General features: G+C 37.4%; 1 protein-coding gene across 1 annotated transcript in view; it reads left to right on the top strand.

Moving 5' to 3' along the window:
• The window catches only part of LOC149312169 (thyrotropin-releasing hormone-degrading ectoenzyme-like), a 298564-nt gene that overhangs the window by 227145 nt on the left and 51412 nt on the right, over positions 1 to 20007 (top strand). Inside the window, exons 11-13 of the mRNA XM_089524096.1 lie at positions 3299 to 3387; positions 18081 to 18214; positions 18314 to 18369. Of these exons, the coding sequence (XP_089380222.1) occupies positions 3299 to 3387; positions 18081 to 18214; positions 18314 to 18369 (279 nt within the window). The remainder of the gene's footprint in view (positions 1 to 3298; positions 3388 to 18080; positions 18215 to 18313; positions 18370 to 20007) is intronic.

The raw sequence follows: 20007 nt of genomic DNA, 5'->3' as shown, positions 1-20007 counted from the left end.
ACAGATATGTGATTGTGTCTTTCTCTCTTTACTGCTTTATATTTTAATATACTGACTAGTTAGCTCTTTCAGTCCTTCCTAATAATCCAGAGTCACTGACCTCTCAATAAATTTAATGACATTGTGTGTATGTGTTTTGAAAATCCCACTTGGCTTGTCATTATCCTTTACATTTGGCAGGGAGGGCAGGGAGCAAGTGAATAATATGGTCATATATTTCTTTTTTAGTGGCAAAGAGTCAAAGACTGAAATGGTTATTTCTCCTGTTGAGAACATTTTACTATATCAGGGTTAATCAGTTTCCTCTTAGCTGTACTAATAATCAAGAATTCATTACAATAAATTAGGCTTCCAAGACTCAAGTCAGAACTATAGTGGATAGCAAATGTTGGTTTCTTAAACCACTATTTCTGGATGGTCTTCATAAGCACCATTTAAGGCACATCCAGACTGATTGAAAAGTCCTGGATTTTGTTCCAGTTCTTTGTAATTTTATACTGGGTTAAACCAAACTTGAGACCTGTTATAAACAGTCTCTAACAGAAAATTTACTAGGACAGACAGTAAATGGATCTTCAAATTAAATTGGAAAGAACAGGAACAAACTTCTGGGACTTTCTGGTCTTTTAAATCAGTCTGGATGTGCCATTGTAGCTAAGAATACATGCACAAGAGGAGGGACCCTGACATTTTCCTATAGCATTGCATTTCCCCCTACAGTTTATACCACTCTAGATATCTCCCCGGACTGGTGACATTTTTATGCATTTATTTATAGTCTTGGAGCGTAGCTGTTTAAAAGAATAGATTAGGTATAGCAATCCTCCCACTGATTCTCCTCAGCAAATGTCACATATCCATCAGTATTACTAGGTAGACGTCAGGTCGTAAATCTTATATTTGACTGAAAACATGTAGGTCTGCTTCTAGATTCTATAAAAAATACAAGGTTTTATAGAACTCTCTCCTAAATTGCTCTCCTACAGATGCTAAGGTCTGCAATTTCTGTTATCATCAGACAGTATGGCAGTCTTAAGTCTTTCTGTTTTTTTCTTTTAGAACAAGGGGTGAGAGGTTTACACTGGCCAGTGTGGTGTAGTGATTTAAGTATTGGACTGTGACTGGAGATTAGGGCTCCCCGCTCCGCTATGAAACCCACTGGCATCCAAGGGCGAATCTCACACACACTATCCCAGACAACTTCATGATAGTTTCACCTTAGGGTCACCATAAGGCACACAATAAAAGGCCTAAATCCAGTTGTTAATTCCATCTAGAGTAGACTCATTGAAACAGTCGGTCACATAAAAGTGATGACTAACTAATTTCCTTTGATTCAGTGGATCTGCCCCAGATGGAACTAAAGAAGGAATTTTGTTGGAGGCAGTGAAAGGAGTAGTGGTTTACCGCTTGCCTTTATCCATAATTCCAAAATAGCCCAAAACCCAACATTTTCTTCATGGATGGCTAAGATAGTGACACCTTTGCTTTTTCATGCACTAAAATATTTTTTAAAAATTATAAAAATGTACCTCCAAGCTATGAATATAAGGTGTATTTGAAACATAAATGAATTTCGTCTACTAGGTCCTATTTCCAAGATATCTCAATATGCACATATATGCAAATACAGGTATTCCAAAATCTGAAAGAAATCCAAAAATAGTCCCAAGCATTTCATATAAGATACCCTATAGTACAGAAGTGGGGATTTTTTTGGAGCAGGAACTCAACTAAGGAGACCAGGAAGAAGTCAGTTACTCAGAAGTACCAGTATTTCTAGCTAGTGGAGCATGTCAATATACCAAGTTAGCTTTTTTATATAAAGAACAAAATGGGCCTTTCTACTAGCTATGCATGAGAGAGCAAGAAATTAAACATTGGCGCGGTACACACTGCCTGCAAAAGGCAGGCTGGAGCCGCCACTCATTGCTACGCAGTGTTACCGCGGCAACCAAATGTTGCGGTGCCACTGTGCGTCAAAAAAGGAGCGTGTGGAAACAGCTCCAGTTTGCTGTGCCGCTGCGATGCCACAAGTGCCGTAGGACAGTATGGTTATGTCGCAGCTGCGCTGCACCATTTGGATGCGGTGCAGCTGCGATGTCACTGACACATGCGACATGTGGGCGGGGCCGCACGGTCCCTAACCCTAAAATCAGTGCCAGCATGGCACAAAAGGGCGGTCTGTATCGCACTATTGTTTGGTATGTTGTAGCTGTTATAAACAGGACTATAACAAATACTCTTAATGCAGTGTGTGTGTGTTGTGTTGTTTTGTCCATTTGCTTGCTTGTGTTACAATTTCATCTTGCATATATCCCTAAATGGACCTTTGAGAATCCTGACCCCGATTTATTGAAACTTCTGTTTCAGTACCCTGTCCCTGCTTAAATCTATATTGGTAACTTCTCTGGGCATTCATGTATGCGTACTGAGCTAAGTCTGTATTAGTTATTTACAAGGAGTGTGCTGTATAAAATAGGAGAACCACCGCCAAAGCCCTATGTAGAAAATGCCTTCCAAACAAGCAGTAGATCAGAATATGATAGCTATACTACTGTTTGTTCATCAGAATGGGTAAGACACTTTGATTTCTGAATCTTTGAAGGGAAGCAACTATTGTAGTTAAGTTTGTTTCTTTCCTTCTGGAGATGGGACCTTCGGTTATCCTGAAGGAACAATTTCATATATTACAATGGTTAGAGAATGACTCCTGTAGCAAATTACCATATGAACTTTGTGCCCTTTATTCTAATATATATACCATTTATGCATTGGAGCTTGATTTCTCCCATATGTTACATTTGTGTAAAATGAGCATAAACCAGAGCATTTTACACTTGATTTAGAGAGATATGAGTATAAGTGTTTGAGGATGATGTATTATCAGAAGCCTTTAAGAAGAGGCTTAAAATGGCATTACTAGAAATGTATATTGTCACTTAAACCAAAACAAATGCTGTGTTAGATCCCCCTTTCTATTTAAATTAATTTCAGTTATGCTCTTTTAGCTATTAGAAATAATTCCTCTGTTTTTTTCTTTAAAAATTTAGCTTTAACTATCTTGTAATGATAGTATGTAAAACACATCAGTATCCTTTTTGAAAGATGAATGAATTTCTCATTGCTTTGTTGCCAGTAGCAAATTCATTTTAAAGGCAAAGTAACTTGTTAGGATCAAAATCTTTGCTCTGCTATTGAAATTGTTTCATTCCTTTGATGTAATCCCTGATTGCTGTTAAGTGAGAAGAACCAGTTCAGTATTTTTGTTCTTAGATCCCCCTCCTTTGTCTTGCAGCTACTTGTGGCAGATTCCATTAACAATTGCAGTAGGAAATACGAGCCACATCTCATCAGAGGCAATTATATGGGTGTCTAACAAATCAGGTAAAAATAAACTTTCCTCCCAGTGGAATCTCATAAAGCATTCACGTGTTTTCCTGAACTGTTTCTTCATAGTTGATATTAGAAAATTGATTAGTTATGCTAAAACTTACTTCTGAAAAATGTCTAGCAAGAAAGGCTGGTTTTGGGGGTGGGTGGGTAAAAAGAGTGCTATTAATGTTTTTCTTATAAATTCTTATATGTTAAGGAATAACATGAAAACTCATTAGAACAGAAAAATACTCTGAAGCAGATAAAATTCTAATTCTGGCCTCATACACTGAATCACTGAATTCAGGTTGCTTCACTTAGTCTGGGGGGGGGGGGGGGAGGTAAAGTATCTTGTTAATACAAAATAAGTTTGTAAAATAATATATTTAGCCCAGATCCAATGCAGTACTGTAGTTTAAAAATCGCACTCACTCACTCTCACACACACTATCATTAATCTCATTATTATTAACAAAAAGTTAACAAATAGATTCGGACTGTTTCTTATACAGTACTCAGATTCTATTGGCAAAATCATACCCGGCTTAGAGAAAATTGCAATGGTACAGCCATGTTTCTGCCATTTCCACCCTCTCTGTTTAGTTCAGACATGGTCATGGCAACAAATCAATTCTAATGCACTCGAAGCTGCAGTCCAGTAGTAGGCATGGATAGGATTGTGTTGCTATAGTTGTAGTCAAATACTTTTGTATTGCTCTGAAGTAGATAGGAAACTGATTTAGCAAGTGAGGCCTGCTGTTTCTCATAGTTGTTTTTCTTACTTTCCCTACTAAAACCTATATCACTGCTGAAATGGCACAGTCTTATTAAATGACAGTGTATGAGAAAGGGAAGAGCCGTCCTTTGCACAGCTGGCAGAAGAGGAAAAACTGAACCAGTTTTGTAGAAGAGAAAAGTTATAACATTTTCTTCTTCAGAGAAGTTATATGAAAGGAACCAATCACAGAGTCTGTGTGTCTTTTCCTTTTACTGTTCAACTATTAAGTAGTAATATGTTCACGCTAACACCCTGGAAGGTTATATATAAATTCTGACCTCCCTTATCTGAATGAAATTAAAGAATATCACCTTTCTAGATTTTGGCTTTGGAAGTTGTCTGGTCTGATTATTATACCAAAATGATAGTGGTACTAATACTGATTATTTTAGTCAGTTCATTTCTTTCTCTTTGTTGTACCCTCCTTTGCCTGACCCATGCATTCTTCACATTTATTCTAAATATTACAATTCACTGGTGGTATCAAGAAAAAGAAAAAGTCCAACAGCAGCTTAGGATCATAACAGTGACTGTTCAACTATTAAGTATATTTCCAAAAAACTTTCAAAAAATATCAAACTGTGAATAAAGCTAATTAATTTAAAAGCAATATTTATTCATGATCAATCCCTTGATTTAGAGATTTCATTTATTTGCTAATTGAGATGTACATAGACTGGGGTGGGCAGGGATAGTGTCTGTCACCAACACATCTCAAGGATGAACGCAAGAACAACAAAAATCAATAGCAATAGCAATTACAGAAACTAATCAGTGTATTGCTCATGGTGTGTATGCCAATGGGCAGGAATTCCAGGCCAATAATGCTTGACTAATCCAAGCTAGTCTTTCTGGGCCACTTCAAAGACCTTTAATAGCTGATGGAGAAACTGCTGCAGGCAAGTTACTGAAAGTAAATGTTTGGTACAGACGAAGTATTTAGATAAACACATCAAGAAGTTGAGTTTGCTAAATCCTAAATGAAGAAGGACCCTTGTATTCTTGTGTGTGCAAGAGCAGCTATTGCCCCCTTTTGTGGTGAGGCATGAATACTCAAACAGGCTTTAAAATTCCTTTTTTTTTTTTTTTTTTTTTTTTGCAGATAGAAATAAAACTGCCATTATCTTTGGTTAAGAGGTGGCACTTCTACTGAAAATGATAGGAAATGCTGATCAGAATTCTATAAGACTGTCTGGATTGAGTGTTTTGGAAATAACACATATATTGCTGAAGATTTTCTTTTAAATTCTTTCTTCTCTTTCATTTGAATCTGATACAATACCTCATTTTGGCCTATTATTTCTATCATAATAGTTTGAAGTGTGCAAATAGTGACAGAGGAGCAGGTGTATTATGCTGTCTGACAGTGTAATCTTTAAGGCTAGTGACTGTGATTCTAAGATCTGTATAATATTTGTGCATGGAAACCTTCTTCTGTTTGAAACCAGAGACAGCATGACTGGACCATTTAAGAATCACTGACAGAATAATGGTAATACTAAAGGCATTTTCACACTATACCATCATAGCATTATGATTTCACTTTAACCAGCATGGTTTCCTTCTAGGAAACCTTAGGATTTGCAGTTTAGGTAGAGATGTTTAGAATGCTTAGCTAGAGACTTGCCAAAGTACAACACCTAGAATTCCATAGAGTTCATCCATGGGAGTTAAAGTGCAAGTATAGTGGTAAAGTTGTGTCGTGTGAAAGGGCCCAAGGGGAAGATGACCAGATTCCTCTTAGTGTGCTAAACTGGTGCATTTACACCAGTAATCTAGTGATGGCAATAGAAATAAGGCAATGGGTTTAGTAGCCATGAAGGAAATCATATATTGAACAAACAGGCTGCTTGAAATTGGCAGTTCTTATCTGCCTTCCCTCTCCATTACTGGATAAACCTAGATAACTGCAACTGCTAATATAGTGCACCAACAGGATCCCATCCACCATTTGCAAGCACGTCACTTAGTGATTCAAACTGCAGGAAAGATATTACAGGGATCATGCTAGAGGGTGTTTGAGCAAAATTTCTTTCTTTAGTGTAGATTGTCTGCTGTAGCAAATGAGTACATCCTAAAAGTTGATTAGCATACAGTAGCTTTGTTCTCTAATAGCAAATCTCAGCCCAGAATCTCAGGATAGATCTGGCATGACTGGGACCATGCTTAAGTTCTCTTTCCTTTGGCTGCCTATTGTCTAGGGTTCAAAATACACTGCAGAAATAATCCAGTTTGAGATTGTTTTAACTGCCCCGGCTCAGTGCTAAGGAATACTGGGAATTGTAGTTTATTGTGACACCAGAGCAATATGACAGAGAAAGCTAAATGTGTCACAAAACTACAGTTCCCAGGATTTACTAGTATTGAGTTAAAGTGGTCTCAAACTGACGCAAAATGATAAAACTACCATATATGCCTCTGTCTTTTAGTCAGATCTGGAAAATGTTACCTTTTTGGACCACAGTCCTCAGAATCCCTCAGCCACAACTATCATGCTGGCTAGGGGGTTCTGGAAATGTAGTCCAGGCAGGTAACTTTCCTAAATTCTTTTCCCAGAATACCTATTTTTGCTTAGACAAGCATGCCTTAGTTCATATCCTTTTAAACATGGAGTTAGGCGGTGTCTAAAATTATTTTTTAGATTTTGAACAAACTCAAATGTTTACACTAAGATCAGGTGTTTCTATCTTGAAGATTACCCTGCACTGAATAAGGGTTGCTTTTAGATGAAATAAGCTTTTAACCTTTACTATTTTGTTGCCACTGTGACATTTCAATGCTTATTTTTTAAGTAGAAAAATTGCACATAATTTCAAATGATGTAACTACACTAGAAAATCATGAGGATAGAACTCTTGTCTATAGAAAATCACAGAAATACAAAGGTAGTGACATAAAATTTTAGTAAATTATATGGAACTTTGTGAAAATCATTTATCAGTCACCCTTCACAATAACCATTTGTTGAATTAGTATAGCATGAACAGATTCTTGCTTTCTTTTTTAAGAAGAGATCAAAATAACCGTGCCCATATCTGAAACATAATAACAAGAAGCAGTGCTTGTACTTTAAAAAAACAATTAGGTCTTATATCAAAGAAATGTTAAATGCATATTTTGAAGCTGTCATCTTTCACTGACAAATTTTCAAACTATTTTATAGCACATACCAAAAGAGTCTGGATAGTTTGTAAACAGTTCTCACAGGTGAAATCATCTTAGCTAAACAGAGTTATATACATAGACCTGTTTCATTATGTCACGTTTATATCTTGCTAAAGGACTAGTGTCTATTTTTACATCTTTTTTTACAATTCTCTTGACATTTTGAAGGCTTTGCGGTGTTTTAAAAATATATATAAATTAAGGTGTGTATATATGATTATTTCTGCAGATTCCAGGTTTGCAGCATTAACTTTGTTTTTACTAGATACCTGAAATCTTGTGCAATAGTTATACACTTAAAATTAAAGAAAACCAAGCCTTGAATTTATTTTAATAAATTTTTATTGATTAAAAAACACATAACATACAGTAAATCACAACATAAAATATACAGTGACATACACAAATTAAACTATACAAAACAGTTAAGCCTCCTTAGAAGGTTCAAATAGTCTGTGATATTTACATTCGTTTTAACCATTAATATGTAAACTATGGTTTAAATTTCCATTTGACGTTTACATTCTTGTTATATTTAATTATACTATAATGTTTTATTAACAAAATAATAATACTCTGTCTAAATACAAAATACATTCCCTATCAATTCCATATCTGACCTAATTTTCCTATTTTTAAAGTTACCATACAAAATTACTGTACTTATTTTCCTTTCAACTTTAATAAATTCTATTAATAGTATCCAGCATTTCTTCTTTTATTCCAATCCTTTTATCTAATCAAGCAGGTAACTTTATCCATTTCCATAAATGTCATCAGTTTCAGCAGCCAGTCATTCCATGTCAGATAGTTTCTTCCTTTCCATTGTGAGGCAAAAACTATCCATGCAGCCGAGATTTGTAAAACAAAAGTACACCAAATTTATCTTCTCAGTGTGAGTCCGAAATCATATTTAATAGATAACATTTTGGTTCTAACTTAAATTGACATTCTAATATTGTTTGAATTTTTTCATGAATTTGATTCCAATACTTTTTTGCAAAATCGCAATTCCACCACATGTGTAAGAGAGACCCTGGAGCCTTCTCACATCTCCAACATACTGGGTTGTTATTTTTATATTTTTTTGCCATTTTTGTGGGTTTGAGATACTACCAGTTTTGCATTTTGTAATAATTTTCTTTCATTTCCACACATACAGAATGTTTTAGTCTACTCACCCACGTTTTTCCCCACTCTTCTAGAGGTAAAGACTCCTTAAGATCTTGAGCCCACTTGATCATTGATGGTTTCGCATACTCTTCATGCATTTCAATCTTAAGAAAGAATTTATAAAATAGAGAATTTGGGGGAGGGGGTGTTATCAGCAAAAATGATTTTATCAAGCTCTTGAGGCACAAATTCAATACCCATAATTGGTTTTCGAGTATCAAAACTAAACAGAGCCCACAGTCTCCATTCCTGGTTACTCCAAACTTCCTTAATTGCTGCATTATATCTGGGGTGTCTAGGATATGATTCTGTTGTTACAAACTTGAGAGACAAAAACTATTGCTGTCCTATTGCAGATGATCCACCAATAGCTCTGGTATAAAGCATTTTGTCCATTTTGGCATTCTTTTTATTTTGGCATTTTGGTGGTTTATTAGTGTTAACATCAAATTAAGTAAATAAATAGATTTGAGGAAGCTTTCCCAAGGTTTTCCCATTTTAACTTAGAATACAGACTTCCTTCCATACCACACATGGTACAGTTGAGAAATGAGGCCCAGTACAGATTGGTCTTTTAGCACGTAAGGAATGTGTGCTAGGGTTGCCTTGGGGCGTCGCTTACAGACGCCCTGCAACCCTAGCACGTATTCCGTACATCAAAATGGCGGCGCTCTGTACAGATGGGCACCACCATTTTGACGCAATGGACACTTAGCGTCCGCACGTCACAATGCCATTGTGACGTCACAAGTGCACCATTGGTGCACTGTGACATCACAATGGCAGCGCAAAAAGAACCCGCTTTTTACGGGTTCTTTTTCCTGCACGAGGAAGCCGTGCGGTTTGTCCGCTGCAGCTTCCTAGTGCAGCAAAACAAGGCGCAGACAGACTGCCCTTTTTGGGTGGTCTGTACCCCGCCCAAGTTCATTTTTCTGAGTCATGGTTGAGGACTTAAAAATGTCCTGTCCTTGCCTTGTCTTGCCATGCCATGGTAGATGCCAGAAGGAAAGGCAGCAAGGCTGTAAAAGTAGGTTCTCTCCCTACCTATGAGTTGATGAGCCTTATTTTAGGAATTAAAGCCCTGTACGGAAGTTACTAGGTAGATTTCCCTTTTGATTGTTTTAATTCCAGGGTGGGCAAAGTGCTGTCTGTCCAGATGTTGTTGGATTACAGACCCAGCTATCATAGCTAATAGTTGGAAGATACAGTCCTGTTGATAAAGGAAATTGGAAGCCTATATTGCTTAGTTAAGTTAGCTAAATATATGTATAAGAAATGCTTCTCTAAGCCATGATTTTGGGTTGATATAGATGATGCCGAGAGACCTTTGAAATAGATAGTCAGACTTCAGCTGCTTAGCTTTGCAGAAACAAATTTTGCAACGTCAGCGAATTCACTGTGACATCTAGATAGTCACACTTTGTCCGCTCCCAGTTTCATTTTTGTAGCCTTAGAGAGAACATAATGTTTCAGCAGACATAACATAAGCAGAACACCTTTGATAGCAACATGTCAGGAAACATGTCATCTTCATGGAACTTGATATTATATGTAGCCTCATGCAAGCACACATGTATAAGAAAATCACTGGCAATGTAAATATTGCAGTGCCCTCTACCAGTTTCAACAGTCCTAGAGAGCAGCTCCTCTAGGTTAGGCAACATACTAAGATGTGTCACTCTCTCATAAGGAAAATTACTGGTATTTATACTTTGGCAAAGGGTCCTGTCCCATGGAATGCATAGATGAGGGAATGCGTTCATACCTTAGTTGTCACAGAGTATATTTATATCATCTTAGAAAACAAAATGAAAATGTTTGTAAGCATTGGAGCACCAACTGAATATAATACAAGGTGGGTCTCCCTTGTCCAAAATGTTTGGGAACAGAAGTGTTTTGGATTTTGGAGTTTTTTTAAATTTTATTTTGGAATATCTGCACATACATAGTGAAGTATCTTAGAGATGGGGCTCAAGCCTAAACATGAAGTTCATTTATGTTTCATATACACATTAAACACATAGCCTGAAGGTAGTTTTATACACAATATTTTAAATGATTTTGTGCATGAAACAAAGTTTGTGTACCCTGAATGATCAGAACACAAACGTGTCACTATCACCGCCACCTATGTGGATAATTATGGAATATTTTCATTTTAGAATTTGGATAATTCTGTAGAGACTCAAACTGTAGCTATCAATGCAGCCATCCAGTTTGACAAATTGTTGTTCCTACATTTTCAAATCTGTGACAGGACAGACCTTTTGTCTTTTCTCTTCAGAGATAAGTTGCCTCTAAGTACATTTTTAATATTTGTTATGTCTTGGATGCAAAAGATAAAGTCTGCACATTTATGGAAGACAGGCCCCTTTGCAGAATTTCTATTAATTACCAATCAGATTAGTGTGACCAGCATGTTGATGAAACACATGCCTCAGACTAGACAAGGGTGTCTGATCAACTCCAGGTTCAAGTTCAATGCATTTGTTAAAGAGTCAAGTAGAGAAAAAGGTCAGAAATAGCCAGTTGTTTTTGAGATAAAATAATAATAATAATAATAATAATAATAATAATATGTTTTATTTATAGACCGCTATTCCGCAATGATCATAGCGGTGTACAGTAAAAATCTTAATGCAATACAAAATACAAGGTGAACAAAGTATTAGCAAATGAAACTTAGAGATTACTTATTCTAGCACATTTCAGGACGGGGGGCATCATAATGATTCTTGCCTTAACATTTTGGGCAGTGTCATCTACTCAGGTAAAGATGATATGTATTTCTTTCATAAACAAAGATTCGGCCATCTGGCTGTCCAGATGATTCATGTGAGACTGCATCAACCTTGAATGTGCATAGAAATGCAAATTGGAGTTTACCATTTCTATTCAGGTATACTTTCAGAAAGGAGGAAATGGAAACATGGGATTTTTACCCACCCACCCCCATCTAAACATCATTTTCACTATATTTGGTCTGTTGTGCCCAAAATTAATGCACTGGATCTTCAGATCCCCATGATTGCAAATACTATGGCCGGTTACACACCGGCATTTTAGTGCGTGATGAGCACGCACTAGGATTACAAAAGGGCGGTGCTTCCGCACCGCCCTAACCCTAGTGCGTGCTCGTCACACACTAAACGGCGGCGGCCCTTCCATATGGCCGCCGCTGTGAGGACGTCATGGCCGCGCTGCCTCTAGATGGGGCGGTGCGGACGTGACGTCCTTGCTCCGCGCCAGGGCGGAAAGTATATGGAAAGTAAATTTGTGCTTTGCATCAGAGAGTTATGCATCCTATTTTCTTCCTTTGAAAGCCCTGAGCAAATACTTTGAGGAAATTAAGGGAAATTAAATTTCCACTTCAAGTGGAAATGACATCAGTGGCTAAAAGTGGGCATGTACAGCAGTCCAACCATAGTAGAAGGCAAACTTCTATACTGTTCTGTTGAAGAACATTTAGTGATAGTCTGTGATTTGCTCCTTGATGAAGTATGCAAGAAACAACCCACTGTAAGTGGCATTGCCAAGAATGTGCAAAATAAATGCACCAGGCAACTCATGTTGATCAGGATAAATTGCCACCAAAGCTGCTTAAGCACCAAAAGGAGGAGGAGGAAGAGGAGGTAGCAGCGATGGTGGCAGCTAAACGGTTTTACATGACAAAGAAGCATAAGAACTTGAGGCAAGAAACAGTAAAGGTTCTTCTAAACTTCATGGAACAATATGAAGACAAGCCTGAACAGACAGGCCAAAATAAAGCTGCTTTGGGTCACTTTGGAGCTATGCTGTTTAAATGATGCATGCATCCTAAGAGGTCGGAAGCCATGCCAAAGTCATCCTCCAGTTGTAAAGGCTGCAGCACAGCTCTGGCACAGCTTCTGGCCTCTTAAGATGCATGTGTCATTTAAACAGCGTACCTCCAAAGTGACCAGAAGCAGCTTTATTTCGGCCTGTCTGGGCCCAATTGTTCTGACAAATGAGAGCTTCAGGTGAAGCACACTGGGAACAAATTCTTTCAGTCAAAGAAAAACTTAGAAGTTCTTGTATGCACATAATCATATAAACGATGAGACCACTTAATCCAGTCCCTGACATAGAAAATAAAACATATATATTTTAACATATCCATCCTTTCATGTGCTGTGCTACTCAGGAGACTTCAGTATGAATAAGTATTCCTCTTTCTGTCTGTCTATCTGTCTTTCAGGCCTATCCTGACTCTCTCCCAAAATGAGTCGCTTGTAGAGTAGGTTAACTCAAAGCAGATAAGATAATTTATACAGGTAAAGTCCCCTTATCTGAAAATGCAAAATCTGAAATACTCCCAAATCCAAAATGGTCTACATGGGTGGCTGAGATAGTGACACCCTTGCTTTCTGGTGGTTCAGTGTACACAAACTTTGTTTCATGCACAAAATTATTTAAAATGTTTTGTATAAAATTGCTTTCGACTGTGTGCATGAGGTGTATATGAAACATAAGACTGTATCTCCCCATGAATCTGACAGAGTTCTAAGATTTTTAGGGGAGAGCTTTCTCTCAGTCCCTCTACCATCACAGCTTGCTTCATGAGAGTTCAAGAGGCTTCTCCCACCCTCTGGCTCTCCTGTCCACAGGAGGCTAGGTTGGTTCTCTCCTGTTCCCCTTTAACTGGCAGGCTAAGACATTTTTGTTCAAGCAGGCTTTTAATACATAAGCACTGGCAGGAAAGTTTTATATGGGTGTGTGTGTTTTATTTTTAAACTTTTGTATGTTGTAGTATGTTTTAGGCAATGTTATATATAACATATATATATATATATATATATATATATGTATGTATATATATATATATATATATAGGGATGTGTTGGCTTAGTCGTTAAGACGGCAGCTCTGATGATTGTAAGATTGGAAGGTTGGCCGTTTGAGGCCAAAGCATCGCTGGCCGGAATGAGCTCCCATCACTAATCCCAGTTTCTGCCAACCTTGCAGTTCAAAAGCATGCAAATGCAAGCAGATAAATAGGTACCACTTCAGTAGGAAGGTACTGTAACAGCATTCGGTGCAGTCCTGCTGATCACAGGACCGCTGGAGTTGTCTTTGGACGATGCTGTCTCTTTGGCTTAGTAACAGAGATGAGCACAGTTGGTTATGATTATACATTCATGTCAAGGGAAAACCTTTACTTTTACTATGGTGCAGTACAGACTGCAGAAAAATGGCGGCCTGACAGCGCCTGTTTTTCCTCCAGAGGGAAGCCACAGCCGCCAAACCACACAGCTTCCCTCCGGTGGAAAAAGCCTGCGAAAAGCGGGCTCTTTAAAAGCCGCAGGGGTGATGTAACAAGTGCAGCACTTACGTAACAATGGCAGCACCTATGCATACAGGATGCCGCTGTCACGTACCAGGGTTGTGGGGTGTGCGGTCACTCTGCCCCTGCGCAACCCTAGTATGTGGGCAGGCTGGCGCAAAGCGCCGGTCTGGACCGCGCCAATATAATTTTATTGAAATGATTTTATTGGGTTTTTTAAATTTTTTTATTTTAAAGTTTTTATCTGTGAGCCATGTCCGGTCCCTTTCTGGGAGAATGGTGGCACATAAAATAAATTAATGAATAATAGACTTGAGTCCCATCTATGAGGGATCTCATATTTGCATATGCACATTTCCCAAAATCTAAATAAATAAATATCAAAAATTGGAAACACTTTTGGTCTTAACCATTTTGGATAAGGGATACTCAACCTGTAATACAAAAGTTTAAAAGCTAATAAATGAAGAGTCTTATTAAATTCACTAAATTAAAAACATTAAATCATAATAACAAAGATAAAGAGTACAGCATTCTTTCTTCTCTTCCAGTGCTTTTGGTTGTGGACAAAACATGGCAACAGAGGCATGGAGATGTTGTGGAAGAATAACTCACATTATTCACTCAGGAGCTACCCTGAGTAGATGCTTCTCATAGCTCCTGAACTCTCTAGTCTAATTAGATAGTTGTGTAGATGACAAGAGCAAGGGGGAGAAAGCACAATGAATGCAGCAGTGTTCCCAATCACAATGTATACCAGTCTTTAAAATATAACGGTTATTCTGGGAAATAGAAAATCCCTTCCATGACAAATCATGAGTATTGTTCTAATGGTAATGATAAAAAGAAATAAGCAACATTAACATGGACACAACAGAAGAAATGCTATAAGAATGCTTTCCCCCTGATTGCATGATCGGGGAAGGAGTTTTTGCTGGCTTCTCAGGTGAGAGACCAGCAGTTTAAATATAAGCATGGCACATTGGCACTGTGTTTGGAGAGTTGTGGGGGCGAGGCTTAGCCTATTTAAGGCCTGCCCACCTCTCTCCCCTTTTTGGAACACTGGCCCACCCTCCTGCCTCTACAGCAGTGTGAGATTTCTTCTGGTCTCTTTAGGGCTGGATATAAATTTTCTCCCCCTTCCTACAATTTTTGCCTACCTCACACTCTTTGTTTAGAGACTGAGACAGTTGGCTTGGGTATGGTCATAAGTAGGTTTCATGGTATAGTGCAGGGAGATAGAAGTTCAGGTGAATACCTCGGCACCCTCTTAAAAAGTGAAAGTGAAGTCTTGAACTGAATTCTAGGTCTTGTGACTAAACAGGAGGGGCAAGAGACTTGCCTTGGGGATGGCCTAAGATTTAAACCCTCACTTAATCTTGTGAGTTAAGTGAAGGACTCTTGGTTTGGCCTTCCGGATGTGGGCCAGCTGGGGAGCAACCCAGTTCTGGATTGCCTTTGGGGCTCAGATGTTTTGCCCAGGGAAGGTTAAGGATGTGGTCTGGAAGCAGACCATCTGCCCCAGCTGTTCCCGCACGTGGTTGCTCCCCACAGTTGTTTGCAGATCTCAAAGAAATATGTTAAATAGGTTAAGTTAAATTAAAAAAAGTTGCCCATTTTATAACCCAGTTCTCTGTGTCTGGTCTTGTTATTTCCTGTGTTGGTGAGCAAACATTTGTGTATGAAAGGAATTTTACAAGTAGCACCCAGTCTAGTTCCAAATTTTAAACACTTCTTTGGAATGATTTTAAGATTATTCCAAATGCATCGCATCCAAGGTCAAAGACAAAATTGTTCAGCTTCAAGAAGAGAGAAATCTTATTGCTAGATTCATCATTCTAATGAGAAGCTGGTCATAGATCAACCTGAAAGAGGCACTTGGGAAATACAGCTATCCAGCTATCAGCTCTCCAGTAATCCCTCTTCAATGAAAATGGAAACATGTTTTTTTTGCTATGCTCAAGTGAAAAACCATGTCTGTCCGAAAGCAAAACTGAAACCACACATAGACCATCAGATATACAGTAGAACACATCAAAGTGACTGAACCTTCTCAAAAAAGAGTCAAGCTGCTGTATGGAGTGGCAGGGGTAAACACACCAGAAAACTGATCACATAAGATGCAAGGATTTTGCTGAAAAAATTATACACAAGTCTTGTTCAAACATCAGCCTATTGTCTTGATATGTCTACAATATGCTGAGTTGTATGGGTTTAGTGATTAGTACCAAAATGTTTTGGAATGTATAAGATTAATTAGGAACTGATGTATCTAAAGATGATAAATATTAACTCTTACTATGAAGCATGCTGATAAACTGCACTAATATCACAGTATTTTTGATGAATTAAGCCCTGTATGTTCTGTTTCTCTGGGAAACATATCTCTTGTAACCCACCAAACTTACTGTTAAATGGATTTAACAACTTTGCTTTTAAAATACCATGATTAATGGTGTAATGCCAGCATTTATGTATGTAATGTAATTTTTAAAAAATCCAGTAAATCAACAGTCTTTTGAAGACACAGTGTGCAACAATAGCAATACAACTTGCATAGTTTATCTTTTTATAGCTTTTATAGCTACAGAATGTTATACTGTTATTTTTTTTTCCTGTTAAAAACACATTTAAATATCTGGAGTAGGTCCAACACATCTTCTTTATATATGAATGTATAAATATTTTTCATTCAGAGTAGTCTTAAGATTCTTCCTATGTAGTATCTGTTATACAAACCTATTGACATGGTTCAATAAGGTATTTTGAGTAAAATTTACATGAACGTTTGTGAATCTACTAATTATCTTGGAAACATATTAAGGGCTAGCTGTGTTGGTCATGTAGCAAAATACAACAAATTCCAAAATCTATAAATGTGTGATAGATACTTTTATTGATCATCTGAAATGCCCAATATATATATTGCAAGCTTCCACTGGTTTCTTCATCAGGCAAAGGATGTTTAAAATTACAATTTTCTAATGAAAAGTGATGTCACTACCAACTCCAGTACCGCCAGAAAACTAACTAACAGCTTTACACAGGAAGGAGATACACTGGGTCTCAAGGGAGCTACTTTTCTGTTGGTAATGGAGTTGAAATTTTATTAGCTGTCTTTCATTGCCCTGTGTCCCTAGACCTCACATGGCCAAGAAGGGGAGTGGCCTTTATCTGCATTGAAATCCCTCCAGCACAGCTAAATTACATCAGCCATAATAATTGATAAGACATATATGTCTACCATTGATGTTTATCACACTATACTCTTATAGTGCTACTATTCCACTTTGACTCCTCTAGCTGCCTCCTGTTGCATTCTGGGATTGGCAGTTTTAAGGAGGGGTATTTAGAATTCTCAGGCAGAGAACTATTTTCCCCCATTTCAGAGCTTTTTATGAAAAATGCATTTGTGCTGGGGGAAAAAGCAGTTTTCTATGGGGAAAAAACTCCAGCATATTTTTTGTACACACAACCAGTTTTTTTGTTCAAGTTATTTTTGTCCCATTCATTCATGTAGAATAAAACAAGCATTGTTCTCTTGATTCTTATGACTAGGTCCTGATTCCTTTGTTCACTTTGGATGCAATATAGTTTTAATGGGATAGTTTTGCTTTGTCAGTTCCATGTGGGTGAACCATTCCTTGTGAATGAGCAATATTTGGTTGTTGCTAGCTCTGTGGTAAACGGTGAGATTTACCAAGTCTCCCAATGTGATAAATACTATCTATCACCCTGTGAGGGTGCATTCATAAAATAATAATCTCCACATGAAACTGATGGTGTGGAACTTTATCTTGTAATGTCTTTATCATATCTGGGGTGAATATTGGAATTGGTTCTATACTGATTTAATCTGGCTTGTTCAGTTTGGAGATCAGTGTTGATGAAAACCTTATGGTAGAAAGAAGGTAAACTAATGTGAGTAATGGTTTTGATAATCACATTTTTTCTAGCAGTATATACTTTTACCATATTTAAGTATTTTCACTGTAAATGAATGGGCAGTGGACTTTATAAAGTCATTTATTTCTAATTATGATTATATTAGGACACTAGTATGAAAAAAATCAGTTGCCTACCTGAAAGAGTAGATAATTTTTTTGCAATACAATGTTTTGCAATACCAAAAAAATGTAAACATTAAATTTAAAACTATTTTCTAGTGTGTAGATATGAGGTAAATGACATTGTTTTCAGCCTTTTACTTCAAACTCTATTTAAGGATATTAGATCTTTGTCAACCAATAATTTGTATCCCCCCTTTTCTGTATGCTTTGTTTACAGAGCATCATAGGATTTCTTCTCTTAATGAGGGAAACTGGCTGCTGGGGAACATCAATCAGACTGGTTATTTTAGAGTTAACTATGACATTAGAAACTGGAAATTGCTTATTGACCAACTACTGAGGAACCATAAGGTAAATTCATTTCATTATATTGCCTGAAACCTGCTCAGATGTATGAAAACACTTTTGTTTTTATCATCCCAAAGTGTTCATTTTTCCCCTTTGTCCTAGGTAATCTCTGTCAGTAATCGTGCAGGTTTGATCGATGATGCGTTCAATTTAGCCAGGTATGTTTTTCTGTAGATAATCTAGTCTAATATACATTCCTGAAACACTTATATATTTTCCCACCTTACTTGATTGTGTGAGCTTTGAAGATGAAGCCCTTTAAAAATAACTTTCAGATTCCCTCTTCCTTTCTTTAGTTTTCTGTCTGCAGCACTTTTCTTTTTTTCTGATTAATAAATGATATTTCTGGATATAGATGCTTGATTAATTTCCCTTTAAAGTCAATTTAAGACTTTGAGATCAGTAATGTGCTCCCATTTCACTAACAGATTTCCTATCAAAATGATACTTGTACAATATATAGTTAGTAATGATAAAACTCTCAAAGTTTCATTTTTTTCTTTTTGGCCTTGACCTCCATGGTATTTCTAGTTCATTTGTTTCGTATGTAGTTATTGTACCAAGCTTGGTAAAGTAGAACCATTTTAGAAGTGATTCTTCAATACAACATGTACTCAGATGAGGTCAGCCTCATGTGATAATACCCCTTCAGATAGTATGGGAGTTGCTAATTGGACTAGCAACACCTTCCACACTGAGAAGGATGGGCGATGTTTGTGCACAACTCTATAAGACGAATATCAGGTTAATCCCTTCACACTCCCGTGGACTATTGACAGATCTCATCTGTCCTAAATAATGAAACCTCTTTTCTTTAGAGATTTCATAGTCAAACAGACAGCTTTGCAAGGAGTTCAGTTTGGGTCTTTAAAAACCCCTAAAAATTCCGTGTGCTACTTTGGATGTCGGGAGGACTCTATGTCACTCTGATCTCCGATCTAGCTCCAGCATTTCCGTTCATCCCATGTGCTCTGAACAGCAGTGTCTCACTCCATCTCCCAAATTGGATTCCGGTAGTAAGCCTAGTCTTTGGTAAGTATCTCCATTAGTGATGTCTGGAACCTATCCTCATGCTAACCCCTGATTTCTCAAGCCTTGAATAAGTGTGTGTGTGCGTGTATTGCTGTGTGATTCTTCCCCTTTTTAATAAAACTAAGATTCTAATTAGAGATGCCTGTCTCTGCTTCATTTCTTAGAACTCCCCCGGTGTGTCAGTATACGAATCAGGAAGCGATTTCACTGGGTCCTTGTAGCTGGCCCAATTTCAATTTTGAGCTAATTAGAAATTCCCCTACATAGAGTTTTGGCTACAATGTCTTATTCAATTTGATTAGATACACACATTTTAAATTCAGAAATGCTTGGCTGCCTTCCTCTTTTAGTGTATCTCACTGAGCCATAATGTGCGTGAAGATGTGAACATATGTGTGAGCATGTGGATGGGTGGGGTTATGTTTGCATGAAATGGCAAAGAAAGTGGAAACAATTTTTAAAGTAAAAACATTTTTCTGTTTTAAAATTGGAGGTCTGGGGACACTGTGTGTGTGTGAGAGAGAGAGAGAAGAAGAGAGATGTGGGGGGGGGGGGATTTTCCTTGGAATTTCCCACCCCTTAGTACTAACTTTATTTTCCCCATTTTTATTATGTTTTTGTTTTTTATTTCTATTTTTTATTGAGTTTTTAAAATGACATCCTGGGATGTAAAAGAAATTGGGGTGTGTAAAGGAGAGAATAATGCTCGGAAAAGTGGAAGGCAGCAAGGAAAAGGAAGATTGCATTACATATTGATAGACTCA

This window comes from Sceloporus occidentalis, unplaced genomic scaffold (genome assembly GCF_023333645.1).
Source record: "Sceloporus occidentalis isolate IW3139 unplaced genomic scaffold, rSceOcc1.0.p SCAF_5, whole genome shotgun sequence".
In the NCBI taxonomy this organism is placed as follows: domain Eukaryota; kingdom Metazoa; phylum Chordata; class Lepidosauria; order Squamata; family Phrynosomatidae; genus Sceloporus; species Sceloporus occidentalis.
The sequence above is the reverse complement of the archived record's forward strand: the minus strand, read 5'-3'. Positions and strand labels throughout refer to the sequence as shown.